Source organism: Nanorana parkeri, unplaced genomic scaffold (assembly GCF_000935625.1).
Source record: "Nanorana parkeri isolate BGI_ZX_2015 unplaced genomic scaffold, ASM93562v1 scaffold434, whole genome shotgun sequence".
Classification (NCBI taxonomy): domain Eukaryota; kingdom Metazoa; phylum Chordata; class Amphibia; order Anura; family Dicroglossidae; genus Nanorana; species Nanorana parkeri.
In genome coordinates this window covers 615,262-636,334 of record NW_017306702.1, presented here as the reverse complement: position 1 = coordinate 636,334, position 21,073 = coordinate 615,262, and the positions used below count along the sequence as shown (strand labels likewise).

The following is a 21,073-nucleotide window of genomic DNA, read 5'->3' as shown; positions in this document are numbered from 1 at the left end:
AGGGCTGTTGCCATCCTAGCAACCAGTGATGTCAGTCATGGCCGCCTGCTTAACTTGTTAACTACAGGTGAATTGTATTGGAGGGCCATAAAGAGAAACGGTCACCCCCAAATGCTGTCACATGGGGGATTGTTAACCCCTTTGCGATGGCAAAGGTTAAGTGAAGAAAATGTATGTAAACGGGCAGGGGGGGAAACAGGGGCCTTGCAAGGTAGGCTGCACGGGGCTCCACGACCCTTAGTGTGGCCCTGACGACAGATGTCCACCTCTTATACAGTCATTGATTGCTAGGAGCGCGGTGGTCCTATCAAGCAGTGATATCTCAGTTCCCTACCGCTAGCAATACAGGAGGATGGAAGACTATGTTGTTCTGCGCTCTACTGCAGCTTGCGCTGTTCTCCTGGCTCCCTCCCCTGGCCTACCATTTAAAACGTGTATATGGGAACAATGTAAATGGGCACTCTGATAAGGACAACTAATTATTAGTTGCCTCTATCGGAGTTCCCCCTTATATTCATTGCATTCACACCAGCTGCATTAGAGCTGCTCTGACTGCTTTTTCTAGCACAGTCCCAGGGCTAGACAAGGCAACTTTGCTTTGTTATGATTGTGCTCAGTTCACACCACCACGTTGCGGTTGTGTGTACTGAAAACAAGTAATGCATACAGGCCACAACCGCATTGCACTGTGCCCATAGAGCCTAATGAAATGTCACTTGTGACATTTTAATAAAGTTGTAAAGTTGAGGGATCGGCGCATTAGCACTGCAACTGTTCTGCCCGCACCGTGATTTGGACCTCAGTTCAATAAAAATTTGACGCACCAGACCTCCCTCAATTTGAATTCATTACCCCTGGTGTATAGTCACCTTTTAGGCCATTGTCATTGTACAATCTGATTTAGATTTTCCATCTAGTATGTACGGTAGTTCTAGGTCTTGCCTGAAATTATACACGTTGAATGGATTGTTTAGGTTTGCCCCTATTTCACACAGTTTTTGTAACTCCAAAGAAGATTGAACCGAGATTGTACAATCTGATTTATAGAGTATGGCTTGCTTAAAGGAGAACTATGAGGCGAGTGCTTTTCACTCACCTCATAGTTCTAGCCGACCTGTGACAATGAGACTGTCACAGGTCGGCTCAGTAGATCGGGAGGTGAGCGAACACATACCAGGTTCGCTCGCCTCTCGATCCTGTCACGGCTCTCTGCCGTGACAGGGGGAGGACCTGGATTCCCCTCTCCCCGCTCCGATCTGCCAGCGCTGACTGGCGGAACGGACGGGGAGGGGGCGGGTACAGCTGGCTCTGCCTCTAGATAGGCAGAGCCAGCTGTCACTCACGCAGCTGGGCGGATCCCGTCATCTAAGTTTAAATGCACAGTATCATGTGTGACCGGCCCCTTAGAAACAAGTCAGTACTGTCCCACCTCTCATTTGTGGTTCCTTATTTATCAGATATGGATTTTGTCTATGAAATGGCCCCTGTGTGTGTTGTAAAGTAGTCACCGCTCCAAGATTGCTCCTGTGATGGACTACAAGCTCATGTTTAGTTAACTGATTTGTATTGATTGTAGTCTATCCCAGGAGTGAGCTTGGAGTGCATTTTTATAGTAATTGCTTTATGAGATGTATCTTGTTCCATAAATCATCTTCCTTCCACTGGTTTCCAAAAGTACCTCCAGTGCTGGTGCAGCTCCCTGATCCAGCGCAGACTGCTGTGTCTTCTGTATCCTACGCAGTCTGTCCAGCGTGCATTCTCCTACACTGTGTCTCTTCTCCTCTCCCCCGACTGGTGATATCGCCTGCACACACTTCCTCCTGCACGGCTGTTCGGGAAGCTGGATTCTACAGCCAGGAGCAAGCGGCGCAGGCACAGGAAAGTTTTTTTTTTTTTTTTTTCCTTTTTTTGGCAACCTCCTTTTTTTTTTTTTTTGCATTTATCTACTGCTTGCTAGCTGTAGATATATGTAAAAACAATTGAGCCTTTAATACCACTTTAACTCCTAAGTTTAGTGTCACTTTATTTCTAAAGCTGCATAGAATCTGTAGTATGAGTTTTCTTTTTTTTGTAATATTAGACATTTTACTTGGTAAATATTTTGTTCTTTATGTGGGAATTACATTATTTGAAAGTCAAAGATTGGAGCGCTATGAATTGTAGTCCCATATAGAATATAAATGCTGTTTCATAGACCGGGAAAACCTTCAGAGCGAGTGCTGTTCTGAATTCTGGTATGTCTCTGAGCACAGAGAACTCAACCTTGAGATGAATGGGCTAGTTATGTAGTTCCACTATCGAATATGAAATCTTATCTCTTATATCTTATGTTATGGAAATTAGATTGTGGCCTATGTACTGAAGTGTCTCCTCACTAAAGTGACACTAAACTCAGGAGGTAAATCTTAAAAATACATTCAAGTACCTAACTATTAATAAAAATGTATCTTATTTGTGTATCACTCCGCTGTAGATCCTCCAATCATCTCTGAATTGGTGCTGACACTGTCCTTCCTTCCATATGGTCCCTGTGTGTTGTAAAGTAGTCACCGCTCCAAGCTCACTCCAGTGATGGACTAGAATGTCAGGTTTAGTTTAATTATTTGTATTGAGATTGTAGTCCATGACGGGAGTGAGCTTGGAGCCGTGGCTACTTTACAACACACACGGGCCATGGGGAACAAAAGTAGCCACCCTCCAGAAGGAAGGACAGTGTCAGCACCAATTCAGAGATGATTTGAGGATCTACAGCCGAGTGATACACAAATAAGATACGTTTTACTTTAATAGGGATTTTTAAGATTTAATTCCGGAGTTTAGTGTCGCATAAACCACCAGCATATTATCTGACTTGTGTTTGGTATGGTCGTACAATGGTTCATCTGGTCCAAATCCACTGGTTTTGGTAGGACAAAAATGAGTCAATATACCCTTTCCCGGTCATTTCAGTAATCTATCCAAAGGGCAGTAATAATGTGCGGTGATCAATATAGAGCATTCCGAATACAGTGGGCTTGTTTACACCATAGCACATGCATTGATGGACAAAGAACAGACCTGTTTTTAGCATTTCTTTTCTTCTGTGAACCATTTGCAGCAGTGTTGCAAAAATGTAACCTGTCCAATTATTATTTTTGTGTGCACTGAAGCGATAGGAAACAAAGCTCTTGAATTGGGACTGTGTCGGGCAACGCAGTCCAATTCTGTTGAATGAATCCTTACTTAGTCACATCTGTGAAAGATGAAAAAATGATTGCTTTGCTTAGTCATGCTTTATTTATAAGATGACTGTTCCGATTATTCTGCCAAAAAAAAAAGATGCAGTCCCAGTATCCATTTATCTGTGCACCAAAGAAAAGGCATCCCCTGTAGTAGAAATGTTACATTTGGCTTCCAGCTCTCTGCTGATGTGTAGAAAAAACAGTAAGCTGGTCCCATGGGAAGGGGGTGAAGACATCTGAGAACCTATGGACACAGACTAGAGCTGCCGTGTTTGCAATGATTAAACTTTGAAATATTGAACAATTTTAGAAAAGTATATACATATGTATGTGGTCGAGTGACATGCCCAGTTTGCTATGTACAGTGTCATGACTCATGAACCCACCATGCATCTGTTTACTTGCTTGTAAAAAAAAATTCTGGGAACTGAAAGTGGAAGTAAAGCTTCCAAAAGGAAAATTGGTAATTGCCAGGTTTTATATGGCAGACGGGACTGTGTTTGTCTTTCCTGCCACAGAAGTTTCTTTCTAGCTGTCAGCAATTATATATATATTTCTTTTTCTGCATGCTGAGCCGCACAGACATGGCATGCCAGGATGAAGTAACTCCCGTACGTATGCACAGGAGTTAAGTCATCAGGGCCCAACCATTCAATTGGAACCTCGGAATAGGACTGAGCCCAAGATGGAATCCCTGGAGTGGAGGAGCGCTGCTCTGCAGGGGATTCGTTTGGCAGGTAGGTCTGCCGTAATGTGCTAATATGCTGTGCACACTAGCACATTATGGCTAAAAGCTCCAGGGAGATAGTTATTATGTTATTAGCATTTACTTCCACTTTAATAAAATGGAAATAATAAAAAAAGAAATATGAAGGTCATAGAAAGTCGATGCTTCGCCATGGCACCCAAGCCAAAATCACAAACCCCCCCCAAACACACACACACTTCTGGTGCAATAACTTACATTTAGCACTCCTCCTTGCACCAATCTTCAGCTTAAACCCCAAGATAAAAACAGACCTTTTTTGGGGGGGATTGGGCCAGTGACCAGTGACTTGCGGTACCTCTGGTTCCCAGTGAGGCCTTCCGCAGCCTTGCCACCCCGCACGTCCCTCTACGCCCCCTGGCCGAAGCCCCGCCCCTGCCGGCCGAAGCCCCGCCCCAACCTGGTCCCCAAGCTAGTGTGCAGGAGGAGATGGAGGAGCCTCCCTGTCCCTCACTTGCTCGTCACTGCTGAGGCATCGAGATCAATGGCCTCAGTGGGGCTTCTTCTCTTTTTTTGATTGGAGAGCTTGGACCAATGGCGCTGTGTAGAGTAGAGGCTGCGACAGCTCTGGCCTCAATAGTTAGGTTACACAAGCAGTGGGGAAGCCTGCTGCTGTGTAACCTAACTACCTGTCAAAAGCCGGACGCAGCACTGTCTGTAATTAATAGGCAGCGCTCCGTCCATGACATGTTACACAGCAAGGAGGCTTTACTTGCTGTGTAACTTGTTAGATCTGAATGAAGAAAAAGCTGTCGGCTTCAGACATGAAGCTGGCACCTTTTTTCTTCATAATTCTAGGTGAGGCTCTGCCTCGCCTAACCGCACGTCCTGGACCCTACACCCCCCTACCCCTTTCCCAACAATGTAGTGCTTGGTACCTGAGCCACCAAAATGCCATGCTCAAGCAATGATTTATAGTTAATGTGTCTATTCATACATACAGTAGGTATTATCTTTGAGAAGTTTTTGGGGTGGTTAAGGAAGAGGGGGCGGAAGGGTGCACATTAAAAAAGATAAATAAAATCATGGCATGGGAGGGTGTCTGCTGTTGCTGTTCAATGCGTGGGGGTTGTTTTGTGATTTTGAATTCTGCAATGAAAAGTATGCTTGGGTAGCAATTACATAGGATCTAGTTTAGTGATTAGCAGGGGAGCCTGCGGTTCTCTTTATTCATGGGCATCACAGTTGTTTTCTGAACAGTCTGTGATACCGAGCCATATGCCTGCTTTTGCTGCTACCTGTCAGATAAAAGAAGATAATAAAGAGCTAGCATATGGGGTAACTGTCAGTAATCAAGAACCAGTCTCTGGGGAATTTGTCAGTAATTTTCTCCTACCTATCTATTCCCCCGCCCCCCCTTTCCCTTTGTTTTCAGTGATTGCCTCTAAAGGTTTTGCAACTAAAGTTTAGGTTAAGGGTACCACCATTTTTTCATTGCCACTTTGTTTAATTATTTAAAATATTCTTCTAAATCAAAAGTAAAGTCTGATTTTTATTACATATGTGATAAATAATGATGGGTGCCATTTACTTTGGTCTGTTATCATCATAGAGAAAATTGTGGGTCCCCCCAAACCCTGTGTATTGCTCAGCGCGTTAGATAAGATTGAATTGTGGCAAAGGTCTCAGTGCTGTTTTCACGGTTATGTAATAGACTTTTTAACATTTGTATCTTAGCTTTTCTTGCAAACACCTGTAATCATTCGTTACTTTTCTTTTTCTGACCATTTGCTGCATAATGACACACACTTGCTTTAATTGTACATCTCTTAATGGCGCTAATAGTCCCTTCCAGACGCACGTTCGTTAGTTACACTGAGATATCTTTTATGAGAGATTTGTTTACAGTGCGATGTCTTCTCTTTCATGCTGAACCTACTAGAGATCTCTTGTCTCCTAACACTTACATCCACTCCAGCGAGTACGAATGCTGATAAGCGACGGCCTCCCATCACCCGTTCATTCTTTGCCAGTTGGGCTCTTGCCTCACTCCAGACACTTAAAACCAGATGATGTGTGTTTTGCACTAGAAGCGCTGGATACACTTCTTCATACTAGAGTTCTAATAAATAGAAGAAAAAAAAAGAGTTGGAGCATGCACAGTTATGTAATCATGTTCCATGTTTATTATAGTCCCGTAAATAAAATGAATATAAAGTGTTTTTTTCTATAGATGTCTATTGATGTCTCAGCTAATTGCTACATTTGCATGTGTTGCTTTTCACATGCATCATCCATACTTCCCCTTCAACAAACTGTATTTATGTTGGAAAGACTGTCACTTTGCCAGTGCTAACTTTGGCGCCACTGCCTCCATTACAGGCGGCACTAAAACACCTTGGCTGGTGTTGGATGCTAGGGCGACTGGGTGACATCACTCCGCTGTTCCTTTGAGGGTATTATGGCAGCTGTATAGAAGGAAGGAGCAGAGGGGGAGCACTAGCAAGGTATCAGGAATTCAAGAGATCCTTCACAAAGAGACTGTCCATTTGCCTGGGGCAAGGTGACTGCTTTAATTCCTGAAGTAGGGTACACATGGTCAGAATTTCAAACAGATGAAATCGATTTTGAAACATTCAATCAAATTTCTAATCGTTGATTGGGTCAAATCGATGGCCATTTTGACCGCCTAGACAACAATTCGAAGGAGCATGTTGGAAAATTGTTCTCGAAAGAAATTCTAACAGTGAATGTGGTTTTCATTCAGGAAACTCCATTAATTCCAAAATCGAATGTTAAAGCGCAAATCAAACGAAATTTCGAATGACAGTTGGCAAGTCTCTTATGGCATTATCGAACGTTCCGATGGGATTTTTTTGTACAAATGTTTGTGAGAAAATCTACCCGTGCATACCCTACTTTAGGCTACATTAAAGAAACACTCTTTGAAAATGATCTGGGCTTTTAGTGTTTTTTGATGGAAGATGAACGAAACCTGGCGTGAGATAAATCCAGGGACTGCCATTGCTGCGTTCCGCCTAAAAATGAGTGTTGTCTGGCTGTCATGCTGACCCCATGGTTTAAGGGCCGGTTCACACCATCTGCGTTTGTGCTGTGCTGTCAGTACTTTTTTTTTTATTATTTAAGCGCACTGCAGTGAGAACACAGTACATCTGCGTCACACTGTGGTGAGCCCATATAATTGAGTTAAATGTCACTTGTGACATTCCAATAAAGTTGTACAAAAAAAATCCACGCGATTCTGCTCGATCAAAGTAATTCGGGGGGACGTTTACCAGCAGCTGTGAGGTTGGGTTTTCTGTCCGCTCTGACCAAAATTGCAAAGCCTTTTTCAAGTAAAGCAGCAAATATGTGTATCTAGCGGGTTGCCTGAAGTTCTACTTTAACTGCACTGACGGGTGTAATGGGGGGCCTAGGGTGCAAAGTTCTGCAGGTTTCATGTCACTCAGCTACAGTGTTATTTTCCCCGTATGCTGGGGGGTTGGCATCTTTTGGTGGCCCTTCTATTTGATGCTGGGGGGTTGGCATCTTTTGGTGGCCCTTCTATATGATGCTGGTGGGTTGGCATCTTTTGGTGGCCCTTCTATTTTGAGAGAACACTCCAGCTATTTTCAGTACTATTTTTCCCTGTAATAAGGCAGAGTTGGGACTGTCTGGATCATGTCATCTTTGCATAGCCAAGGCGACGCTTTAAAAGCTTTTACCGCTCATCACTTTAGTGTTATCAGTGATTGATGGCCCTGAAATTATTGCTCTCGCTCCGACATTTGCGGCAATATGTAGCGCAATTGTCGTTTTCGGGGGCTGGCGCATCAAACGCGTATTTACTTTTATATGTGCGTAAACGTGGGGGTGGGGGACTTAAATAGTTTTTTCATTTTTTTTACACTTATTGTTATTGCTATTAGACATGTGCGATCGTTTCGTTCCGAAACAAAATTCAGAAGACATTTCGGAGATTTGGATGTATCCGAATTACAGCTAAAACTAATGCATACGAATCAGAATTCCCGATTTCCTGAAATTCGTTAGCGGTAGTCCGAAAATTTTTTTTTTTTTTTGGACGAAATTTTGTTTTTTAGTGGTAGTCCAGTCGAAATTTAGTTTTTGGACGAAATTCCGTTGCAGCAAAATTACATTAGGAAAAAAACAACATGTTTTTAACTTTTTTTTTTTTTTTTAGTTTGCAGAAGATGAAATTTTATTTTTTCTTTCCCCCAATGTCATTTTGCTGCAACAAAATTTCGACCGGACTATCGCTAACGAATTTCGTCCGAATTCCAAAACTGATTTAATTTCGGACCCGAATCCGAAAAACGAAATAATGCAAAATCCGAGTCAAAACGAAACTAATTTTTTTTCCGGTGCACATGTCTAATTGCTATCACATAAGGGATAACAATCCCCCTAATTAGTAGCAAAGGCACATTGACAGGTCCTCTTTATGGAGACATTAGGGGGTCTCTAAGACCCCTAATGTCACCTGGGGACCCCCAAAGAAGCTGATGAAGCACAGATCTGCTTCATCTTCTTCTCTCTGGCTATAGCAGCCAGATGACTGACAGGTGAATGCGGAAGTGATGTATTGCACATCACTTCCGCGTTCACAGTACGGAGGGAGATCAGCAAGGAGGAAGATGCTGATCTCCCTCCCCATCTTACCTTCTGACACCCTCCCGAGCCGATTGAAGGTGAGGGGTCATTAAAGAAGAACTCCAGAAAAAATACAACTGCGTAAGTGCTCATTTTTATCTAGGTTCCAAAACGAACTGTTATACTCACCAGAAGCTGTGAGCAGGCCATCATGTCTATACACTGTGGGATGATTTATGGGACCTTAGACCCAGGGGTGTGCGGTCAGGGGAGGCAGGTGAGGCACAGCCTCGCCTAGTATTATGAAGAAAAAAGTTGTCAGCTTCAAGTCTAAAGCTGACAGCTTTTTCTCCATTCAGAGCTGCTTGTTACAGGTTATACAGCAGGGAAAGCCTCCCCGCTGTGTTAATTACAGGCAGTGCTGCATCTGGCTTTTGACAGATAGGTTACACAGCAGTGGGCTTCCCCACTGCTTGTATAACCTAACTTGGTGAGGCAAGAGCTGTCACAGCCTCTACACTTGTGTTAGAGGCGTGAGCTCTGTGGATGGTTTGGACCAATGGCAAAGCGCCATTGGTCCAAGCTGTCCAATAAAAAAAAAAAAAAAAAAGGGGGGACAACGTTCTCGATGCCCCACCAGTGATGAGCAAGTGAGGGACAGGAAGGCTCCTCCCTACCTCCTCTCCACACAGCTTGGTTACAGAGATGGGGCGGAGCTTCAGTGGGAAGGGGCAGAGCTATGGCAGGCTGGGGGATGCCTCACCCAGCACAGAAGGCCCGTCACGTCATTGCTGAGACTGCTTCAGCGGAGGGGGAGAGATGCTGGAAGGACCGGTCTAAGAACAAGCAGGCTCCACTGTTCAGGTGAGTATAACTTTTTTTGTTTTAACCTAGACAACAACAAGCAGCTAACCCTTGTAGTACAAACGTAGCCCACTGCAAGGGTTAATAATAAAACACTTCCTGGAGTTCTCCTTTTAACCCATGACAAGCATGCTGGCTGGGACTTTGACTCCTGATCTGCATATTTGTTCAGAGGCAGTGATGCAGAAAGTATTGCAGCCGGTAGATCAGCATCTCAGCTCGGCAACTACCATTTATTGGAGGAACAACACTGAACCCCCACATTTCTATTTGGGAAAGGTTTATGGTTTATGCATCCTTGTGCCAGGTGGTCTGTGTGTAAGGCCGAAGCTTGGTCACAGGACATTGTAAGATGGGCTTGCATCTATAAATGTTCCCTGATCACTAAAACTAGTTTAATCATCCTATAAAGCTTTTCAATGCATTGTGGAGAATTTGGCAGTTATATCCCGAACCCAATCATGTTCCCACTGGTAAGACATCGTATATGTGAGCTCTGGCAGCTAACATGCAGCTGGCACTTGTTAGATGGGAAAAAGAATTGGACGGTGGTGTAGCAGAAATGCCAGGAGCACTCGAGAACGTGCTCTTAGGTATTTGGTCTGTGTGTGAAGAAATGTTCTGTAGGCAATGAGACACATATTCATTTTTTTTCTTTTCTTCTAAAAAAAAACACCTTGTTTCAAGAATTTTTAACGCTGCATTCCAGCAGAACAGATTCCGCCCAACCTTGGATCACTGAGGCGGGTGTGTCGGGGCTTGTGGCTGCCTCCGGATACGGTCAGCTTTCAGTTATTTTGGATTGTACTGGGAATTTCAGGATGTCAGTCACGGAGTGATCGTGTGTAATGCAATACAACGGCTCACTTCTACATATTTATATTGGCTCACAAAATCAGAAGTACTTGTTTGTTCATGTGTGCTCTGCCCTAGTTGGGCTCATGGCCTAACTACATGCTCATTCATACACTGTAGTATTTGTAACATTTATTTTGTAATCCTTAATCATTTCCATATAAATCATCAAATATTTGTCATTATCAGAACTGAGCAGAAATCACAAAAAAGTACCCGTAACATAAGAATGATAGAACTCCGGAAATTGTGTAACATGGAATGGTATGTAGAGGTATCGTGCCTCTGCCTCCTTTTTAACCGTGTTATGGGGTATTGGTAAATGTTGGTGACGTTCCATGAAGCATTTTTATATTGAGGGATCTTGGGAGGTGGAAGAATATAGAGCTTGGGTGGGTTAGAGAGGAGGAAGGCAGAGGAAGGGCGCCCTTACAAAAGAGAGATTCCAGGGTTAGAATGAATATTGGTGGTAATGGACACCCCTACCAAGCACCGTTCAAAATTTGAGAGGGCATAGAGATTGCCTCTTTGTTCATGATTACAATGGAGGAATAGCAATAGAGCGACATGATACATGCTCGCATGTTACTGCCCAAATCTATTTCTTTATGAGCACTTCCAATAAATGTCCATATGTGTTGGTCGGAGGCTGGAGGGCCTAGAGCAGCTGTAGGGAGAGTGCTTGATGGTGTGGAGTCCTAAAAATGTTGTCTCTGGACCCTATGGTTGCTTGAAAGCCCACTTAGTCCAAATGAGTGAGAAGTTTAAAATTTGTTTTTTTCTGTTCCATTTATTTATTTTACTTTTACGAATATGCAAATAGATTTGCGTTTGTAAACAAACCCATTCATGGTTCTCTGCTGTGAAGTGAGTCTGCATTGTCCCCATTTCCCCTGTGGATATTCATATGAATTCCTTTGTTTACCTTTTAGACTCATTTCTAAGCTATGACTGGGTTTAAAGATAAACAAACCCATTCATACCAGCAATCCCTGGAGGCTTCTGCTGTGTGTGTTGGGGAAGGTAGAGGAGCGCTCTGACAGGAAGACAAGGTGGCTGGGAGCAAAATAAACTGGGGGGTATAAGAGTACTTTGATGGGGGAGTGAAAAAAAGGCCATGAGAGGAGTCTGACAGGGTGGGAAGAGGTACCCAGAGGAGGAATGGTTGTGAAGGGGGCCATTGGAGAATGGTAGCAAAAAGGTGTATGTACGGTGTGTTTGGAGGGTTTGCCTGTACAGGAGTAGGTGCTGATCTGCCCAAGGCTCAGCGCTCCTGAACCAACCAACTAGTTGGCAGCTTTGTTCTTGCATCTACAGGAGCGCTGACGGTGGCTCTTGTATAATTACAAACAATCCTGATCTATAGACCTGGACTGAGATCTGGAGCACAGCGGGTCGCATGCTGACCACTGCTGGCCCTTATGTTGGGCCCTGTCACTGTAAGGGTTTGAAAAGTTTATAAGGGAGGTAGCAGTTCAGACGTTTGTAAATTAGGCATTCTAGAAGTTTGGAGGTAGATTGGGGCAGGTTGGTTTCATGTTCTTTGGACTTTGGAGGGAGCCCAGCAAGGTCTTAAGTATGGGAGTGACCAGTGCAAATGGCTTTCTTTTACAACCACTGCAGGTACACATGTGAATACATGATTTGCAGCTTTTAAAAATTATTTTTTTTTTTAAATTACTCTGTGCCCATTTTTCTAATTCCCACGTTTAATATCGAAAACAAGAACTTGCATTGGTACCTGAAAAACATCCAGGGTCTGGGAGTGAAGAGATGTATTACAAATGCTAAAAGAAGCTGTGCCCTGTGTATTTCGATCCCTTGCATAATTAGAGCGTGTTAACTCGCATTGACAGGTGCATGTTTTATTCAGCCTGTACTTTGAATAGATTGGCTAATATTGACTGTAGCGGAGCCTATACAATGGGTCATTGCATAATCCTTGTACAAAAGCTGGAGGAGTGCACCCATATTGTTAGTCAGCACACAAAGAAGTGGTGACCAATTGTCATGTGTATAGACAGGAACTGAAAATCTAGTAATGTGTGTACTCTCTATAGATGGAAAATACATTTGCAGTGCTTGTAATTTTACACCTGCAGCAACTTTCTGTTTATGATGACAGGATCTCTTTAACATCAACCTGTCACAAGAGAAACATGGAAGCTTTATATTGTTGAACTCTGTTTGAAAATGTGGGTTAACTGACTGCCCCACTGACCTTTTTGATTCCGTATTTGGAGTCACTGACCGAAGCATGAAGACAAGGGCATTCACTTTCTGTATATTTGTTTCAGGTTGGTGACCCAGAAAGTATTGAAGCCTGCGGGTCATCACACTAGCCTGGCAATCTGCATGTACAGAAAGAGGGCAACCCACTTTTATTCTGTCATAGAAAATTGACTTTAGATCAAAGTACACCCGGGGCCAATATTTTGTTGGGGAGATGGGGGTTTGGATAGAATGGAAATGGTTAGCAGTTCTGTCAAACTTTTGTTGCTTTCAGTTTAGGCCGGATACACACCTAGACGACACCTATTACGTGCGTCTTTTTTGTGCACGTTTTACGCACATATGTTAAATCGCAATTTGTGTTTTTTAAGCGTTTGCTATTGAGTCTATGGGGCAAAACTTGCTTAAATCTGACCCCAAAGTAACGCATATAGTATTTGGTGCGACGGGTATTTCTGCTTGGGACAAAACACTGGGGCTAGAGAAATGAATGTGATTTCCTGGTGTTGAGCTGTTTTTCTGGAGGGTGGCTACTTTTGTTCGCCATGGTCCCTGTGTGTGTTCTGAAGTAGTCACCGCTCCAAGCTCACTCCTGTGATGGACTACAATCTCAATACAAATGAGTAAACTAAACGTGAAACTGTAGTCCGTGACGGGAGTGTGCTTGGAGCGGTGACTACTTTACAATGCACACAGGGACCATGGGGAACAAAAGTAGCCACCCTCCAGAGGGAAGGACAGTGTCAGCACTAATTATGATTTTGTGGATCTACAGCCGAGTGATACACAAATACATTTTTGCATTTTTAAGATTTAACTCTTGAGCTTGGTGTCACTTTAATATGGAATTCAGTAATCCGTCTGCCTGTTCCAGTAGCCAGCAGTATTTTCTAGCAGCCAGCTCCACTGCCAACAACTAGAGAACCTCAAAAGTTGTGTGCCAGCTGTAATTTTTAAGGAGCATTGGCTGCCTGGCTCCTGGGATTTGTCCAGCCCTGGGTTAAAAAATGTTTTTAGTTTATCTCGTACATCTCTCCATCCTTGTTAAACAGCGTGGGTGGACGAATCTCCCGCTGCGGCTAATTTGTTTAATTGTCCAAATCTTTCTTCCTAGCAGACAGCAGTGAAATCCCATCAGAGGTTCTAATCATTTCCCGTTCTGTCTAAGACAAAAGATCTAAATAGAATTCTAAATATCTACTTTAATGAGAAGCAGCATCAAGCGGAATAAGTCACCGATTAGTTTGTGTCTTGACTTGAGTTTCCTCTTAGAGTATCACGGTGTGGAACACCATATTGAATGATCACTATTTCTATACATTCTTTGGCCATTCCTCTGGAGTAATGTCAGTGAAAGGGATCCTTTCTTTCCATTCATGGCTCTATTCAATATGCTCAGCAGTCTTTAATGTCTTATAAGTGTGCATTTCACTTGTAAATGATAGGCTGCTCTGTTCTTTACCAGAAGACATATGGCTTGCACACATGACCACATTTATCTGAAATAACTATGCATGTGGTCTGACAGATCAAATATACTTATTCACAATGCTAATACATTTGTATATATAGTGTTTGGCTGAAATATAGGGTTTCATATGGTAAGTGCCTAAAAGAAACTACTAGACGTTGTGTTGGTGAGCTCTTAAAGTGGACCTTTACCCATAGCTTTAAAATAACAACAAACACACCTTTTAGAAATGTTTAGTAACAACAATCTACAAACACAAACTTCTAGATAGATCTTGAATTTCTGGCACATGTGACTAGACATGTGACCATGCACATCATCTCAGGGGAGGACAATGCCTTTCCCTGAGATCTTGTGAGATTACAGATGAGGTTTCCCAGCAATGCTCTGCTGATGACAAGGCAATCCCAGTGTGCATTGTGAAGTCATTTTGCCCTTTCAAAGCAGGAAGTGAATGCTCTGCAAGTGTAAGAATTTCACAATCACAGCATGTCATGTCTATGTTATTATTAATCATCATTCATGGAGGGATGCATTGTTAGAATTTGATTTGTGAGTGTAAAGATCCGCTTTAATAAAGATCAGGGGGCTCAAGTATGTTGAATAAAAGGATATATCTGTGAACGGGATGGATGTTCAACCAGTGCTGGTTGTATGGATCAAGTTATAAGAGAAATATGGGCGCTGCATTTACTGACCACCTCCATATGCTAGTTTCCTGGTTGTTATGCTGAACCCCGGGTGTCAGTGTTTTGAGTCCCTCACCCAGGTAAGTGTATTGGTCAGAAAAGTCAGTAGTCTCTACCTGCATTCGTGTTCAGGGTCAGTGACACAAAGTATTGAAGCAAGATGGTGAGCTTGCCAGCCAGGCAATCAGCAATTTCAAAAGGAGAGATCAGCAGTGGCAGACTCCATGTTTCCCTTCTATCAGGTTTACTGTATGGTCTCCAGCTATCAGCAGGCTAGCCATCTTTTTACTGCCCAATTTTTATTAACCGAGCGGTGTCACAGGTACCTAGACAGCAGCGGTGAGGGGAATTCTCTACTGGCCGTCGCACTAATTGGCTGCTGCAAAGCGCATTCTGCAATGCCATTTATTATTTTTTCCTCCATACCACAACACACCCCAATACACGTGGGGCACTGCTTTGGATGTGAAGAAGGTGCACGTCTGCTTTCGGCTGCTCATTGTAACCCAGGTGAAGGCATGACACAAGTCACGTTAATGAGTGTTTCCTCACAGACTGCAGCACAGTGCAAAGATATCAATGAGTCCTCGCGTTATTGCTAGACACAGGTCACATTCAAGATAACCTTGAGCAAATAAAATGTATGTGCACAGAAAGCCTTTAAATCCAATTAATATGAATTGGCTTATACCATATGATGTATTGTGAGAGGTGCAGTAGCTGAGCTACTCCACTGTGAGAGAGAGAGAGGATAGTCTGAATCGCTCAGGTTCATGTTGCTTCCATTATTGCCTTGCAAAGCTGGCAATACACTGTACGATTTCCTCTTCGAGGAATTTCCTCTGCTGGTCTATTGCAGACACTGTTCAGCTGACAATTTTGTGCCCAACTCCTTCTAGAAAAGACCATTGAAAAATCGAGAGTTGTCATCAGAAGAGGGAGAACCTTTGCATTTCATTTTTTATCACGTAAGATCTGTATGTGGTGCTGCATTTTTTTTATAGTATTGCTGTAACTGTTTCCATTGCTGTGTGACACTTCTTTCAAATTTGTGTTTTTTTTTTTCCTCTTAGTAAATCTGTAAAGTATTTCCTGTTTAACTGGACCTGAAGTGTTCTCGTTCTACAGTATTCTGGAATTTCATTCTAGGGCTTGGTGTTTTTATTGTAGAAGCAGAGCAAGCTATAAGGGCGGCCATAAGTTACATATTCTTACCCAGTATGTATGGATCATACTAGTCTGGAAGTCGGCAATGTCAGAGGTGTGTCACCACTCATGTACCTGGATAATCATTCTTCTTTTTATTGAACTCTTGTTCACCACGTGCACGCTGCATCTGTCAGCCAGGTTGCAAAGGTAACTGCTGAAGGCCCAGGAGCTCTGGTCTTTGGGCAGATGACAACCTTCCCATCCTTCTTGTGGACCTTTTCTACAGCTGGCCTAATAATAGTAAATACAAAAAAACAATAACTGGTATTTTGACCAGAGTCCGCTAAATCTCATCTAGTCGATGCCCCTCAGTATACCGCGAGCTACTGCTCGCGGTATACTGAGACGCTGAAGCAGATCCCGACAATTATGCCGGGATCCGCCCAGCTGTGTGAGTGACAGCTGGCTCTGCCTATCTAGAGGCAGAGCCAGCTGTACCCGCCCCCTCCCCGTCCGTTCCGCCAGTCAGCACTGGCGGATCGGAGCGGAGAGGGGTGAATCCAGCCCCTTTTGGTGCCAATTATTCACTTTTGGTGCCAATTTTAGACTTAAAAAAAAAAGAAAGACGAAAATAAATGCAATAACCCATAAATGCTGAAAAATTGAAATTACATTTCCCCCCACAATGCTGAAGAATATAAGGCTTATATTTTCTAGGGGATAAGATTAGACAGAGTATTGCTTATCTTAAAGCAGACCTTGCAAATGAATGGTCATTAGATCAGGACCCCCGCTACCTTCGGGGTCCCCATTGTAGCAGTAGTTACATACAGTATCTCACAGTACACCCCTCACATTTTTGTAAATATTTTATTATATCATTTCATGTGACGACACTGAAGAAATTACACTTTGCTACAATGTAAAGTAGTGAGTGTACAGCTTGTATATCAGTGTACATTTGCTGTCCCCTCAAAATAACTCAACACACAGCCATTAATGTCTAAACCACTGGCAACAAAAGTGAGTACACCCCTAAGTGAAAATGTCCAAATTGGGCCTAAAGTGTCAATATTTTGTGTGGCCACCATTATTTTCCAGCACTGCCTTAACCCTCTTGGGCAAGGAGTTCACCAGAGCTTCACAGATTGCCACTGGAGTCCTCTTCCACTCCTCCATGACAACATCATGGAGCTGGTGGATGTTAGAGACCTTGCGCTCCTCCACCTTCCGTTTGAGGATGCCCCACAGATGCTCAATAGGTTTTAGGTCTGGAGACATGCTTGGCCAGTCCATCACCTTTACCCTCAGCTTCTTTAGCAAGGCAGTGGTCATCTTGGAAGTGTGTTTGTGGTCATTATGTTGGAATTCTGCCCTGTACCCCAGTCTCCGAAGGGAGGGGATCATGCTCTGCTTCAGTATGTCACAGTACGTGTTGGCATTCATGGTTCCCTCAATGAACTGTAGCTCCCCAGTGCCTGCAGCACTCATGCAGCCCCAGACATGACACTCCCACCACCATAAATGCTTGGCTGTAGGCAAGACACACTTGGCTTTCTACTCCTCACTTGGTTGCCACCACACACCCTTGATACCATCTGAACCAAATAAGTTTATCTTGGTCTCATCAGACCACAGGACATGGTTCCAGTAATCCATGTCCTTAGTCTGCTTATTTTCAGCAAAATGTTTGCAGGCTTTCTTGTGCATCATGTTTAGAAGAGGCTTCCTTCCGGGACGACATCCATGCAGACCAATTTGATGCAGTGTGCGGCGTATGGTCTGAGCACTGACAGGCTGACCCCCCACCCCTTTAACCTCTGCAGCAATGCTGGCAGCACTCGTACGTCTATTTCCCAAAGACAACCTCTGGATATGACGCTGAGCACGTGCACTCAACTTCTTTGGTCGACCACGGCGAGGCCTGTTCTGAGTGGAACCTTTCCTGTTATACCGCTGTATGGTCTAGGCCACCGTGCTGCAGCTCAGTTTCAGGGTCTCAGCAATCTTCTTATAGCCTAGGCCATTTTTATGTAGAGCAACAATTCTTTTTTTCAGATCCTCACAGAGTTCTTTGCCATGAGGTGCCATGTTGAACTTCCAGTGACCAGTATGAGAGAGTGAGAGCGATAACACCAAATTTAACACACCTGCTCCCCATTCCCCCCCTTGGGACCCTGTTACACTAACGAGTCACATGACACCAGGGAGGGAAATGACTAATAGGGTCCAATTTGGACATTTTCACTTAGGGGTGTACTCACTTTTGTTGCCAGCGGTTTTGACATTAATGGCTGTGTGAGTTATTTTGAGGGGACAGCAAATGTACACTGATATACAAGCTGTACACCCACTACTTTACATTGTAGCAAAGTGTTATTTCTTCTGTGTCGTCACATGAAATTATATAATAAAATATTTACAAAAATGTAAGGTGTGTACTCACTTCTGTGAGATACTGTATATCTATTAATTCCCTCCAGTGTTCTCTAGAATTGTTACTTTTGTATCTCTTGTTAATAAAATGTAAGATTTTAACCCTAAAGTTTCAATCACAAGTATTCCTATTACCCTGAAGTACAGTAATGGATTTATCTTATCTACACCAAACAAATCACTTCCACACAAGATGGTGCTGTAGATCGGGCATTGAATATAACTGTTTTAGGAAACTGCATGTTTTTTATTATTTTATATGAACACTTTGAATATGATAGTTTCTGACAACATATTTTCAATCTTTTCCAGGTTTATTGCTAAACCCTGTGCGTTTCAATTGGGCCTTCAAGGTAACGGGCCGCGTAGAGCACAACCGAATTCCATCCTAGAAAAAGTCTTTACTTCCATCACAAAGGTGAGTGTCTGTTTACAACTGAAGAACTGCTCTGTGTTGTCATTGGGAATATTTCTTGTGTATGTGATGTTAAACGCTGGGGTAATTGTGCTGATCCTGGTCATGTCTCATTTACAGCAGTACACGACGTGTAGTAGCACACAGCAGTGAGTGGAAATTGTGCCGCTTGTAATAAGAGTGATGTCACTTTTTTTTCAAAATGAGTATACACCACTGTATAGCTATATGTATTACATGGTCATCATCATTTTACAGAATTACATTATCGACAATGATATGCCAGGGCAAGTAGAACGTGTTATTGTATATTAAAGTGATATTAAAGCTTCATTATATTTTTGCTGTTTAAAATGCTGCTGTTGCTTACCAAGTATACTGCTCTTTAATGTTGTGAAGTTTGTTTCTTATGTAATCAGATAGTCCCCCAAGTGCTAGTCCCAACAACCGGATGTAGGGTGGCTCTCTTCCCTCGCAGGGCCCCGTGGAGCCACACTTTTGTGAGTGTTCCTATGATGGGACTATGGGGCAATATGCGCATGCTGCTTGCACTGACAGCCCGAGGGCACAGCCAATACAAAAGACCTGCCTCTGGCCATTCTCCATGGGAAATGATTGACAGCGGCTCCCGACGAGGCGTAGAGGTAGGTGTTCACCGAGTTGTCCCCTTGGGCTGCCTGTGCATGTCTGCGTAGGCGGGGTCATCAGATCAGTGACATTTGATAGTGGGTGCATGTGCTCTAGCACATCTGTTGGTTATGATGGAATCGGGGGGGGTATAGAGCCCACATTTACTGTATGTAGACTTGCCTAATTCTACCACACATTGGGTCTAGGCACACAAAGAAGGGGCTCATATGAGTTCTCACCTTGACCCTCTGCTAGTCAGACAAAATAAAAATGTTTTTATCTGTAAGAAAGTAGTGTATTCATTTTCTGATTAGGCCTTTGTTCTGTTCATTTTTGTATTGTTTTGCAGATTAGGAACCAGTACATATACCTACTTATGCATATGATACCTGAAGGCTGATATACATCCGTTAGTAAAGCATGTTGCAGGGATTGAATTGAATGTAATCTGGTGTATATCACTGATTTTGTTGCTTTAATATACATTTGTTTTTATTCCTCAATAAGTTGGTAAAGCATCTCAAACATATGAACACTAGTCTATCCCGTACTGTGTTTGATAGACCTGGAGGCACTACAGATCCAAGTAGAGAGACATGAGAGTTTCTCCCAACCTTTGTATAATTAGAGCGTTCTTTAGTTGTTAAACCATGCATAAACCAATGCTTGAGTCTTTTACATGGCAGAAATATAGCCGTCAAGATATAGTCCTTTCTCCCTTCTTAGTTAATCCCTGCATGTGAATTGAATTGTGTCACATGTCAGGGAGATAAAAAAAAATCATATGACCCAAGAACTCAGATAGCGTATCACTGTGTTGTGCACCTTGTACATTTAATATCATCTATAGTTGGCAACTCATATAAACAAATCACTTTTGCTCTGTGATGGTGCCATCCAGCACACATTCTAAATGTAAAAAATGTGTCAGTCATTTATGAACAGAACCTGAAAACTAGCTCAGTCATGAAGGGGTTAAAGCCTATCTTCAGGGGAAAAAAACTACCCTTGTAGTGGGGCTACTTCTGCACTACAAGGAGTAACTAATCATTTATGTCTAGGTGTAGTGTGTAAGGAATTTTTACTCCCCTGATCCCTGCTTCCCCAGTGCCCGGTACTCTCTTCTTCTTTGTGCTCCGGCTTGTGAACTGTCCCTTTACCACCTCATGTGTAATGGGTTCTGCATTGCGTGTGATGATGTAAGGCAGGGGTGTCAAACTCAATTTCATAACGGGCCGCATCAGCATTATGGTTGCCCTCAAAGGACCAGTTCTATCTGTAACAGTCCATGTGCCCATCGCACTTCTGACCATTGTTCCATGAAGATTAGGTGGGTGCAATGGTAGTCGACGGATGGCCACCGTCTCTGTGCATAAGTAAGAATATGGACACCGGCACTCCAATTGCAGATTAGATACGTCTATTTATTGATGTACATGCAGCATAGCATAACACACTCCGTGCAAACATGAGCTGCATGTACGTCAATTAATAGACAAATCTGATTTGCAATTGGAGTGCCTGGGTCCATATTGTTGTATCTGTAAGACTATATAAATGTATGTATGTAACCGTCGCAGCGCAGTGAAGGGCAGGTGCACACCGGCACGCAACCCACTCACACTCCTGTAGCGGATGATGCAAGTCTGGAAAGGAGGGTCGCACACTGCTGGTATCATCCACAAGAAACTTTATTGGAGACTGTTCAGACAGAACCATAACATTTCTTGTGGACGATACCAGCATTGTGCGACCCTTCTTTTAAACTGGCATTAAATTGTATTATTCTCA

The 21,073-nt window shown here is 43.2% G+C and overlaps 1 protein-coding gene across 2 annotated transcripts in view; it reads left to right on the top strand.

Moving 5' to 3' along the window:
• CERS5 (ceramide synthase 5) overlaps positions 1-21,073 on the top strand; it is a 64,833-nt gene that overhangs the window by 3,223 nt on the left and 40,537 nt on the right. For both annotated transcript variants that reach the window (XM_018560145.1, XM_018560144.1), the window contains exon 2: positions 18,550-18,655. In XM_018560145.1, the coding sequence (XP_018415647.1) occupies positions 18,550-18,655 (106 nt within the window). The remainder of the gene's footprint in view (positions 1-18,549; positions 18,656-21,073) is intronic.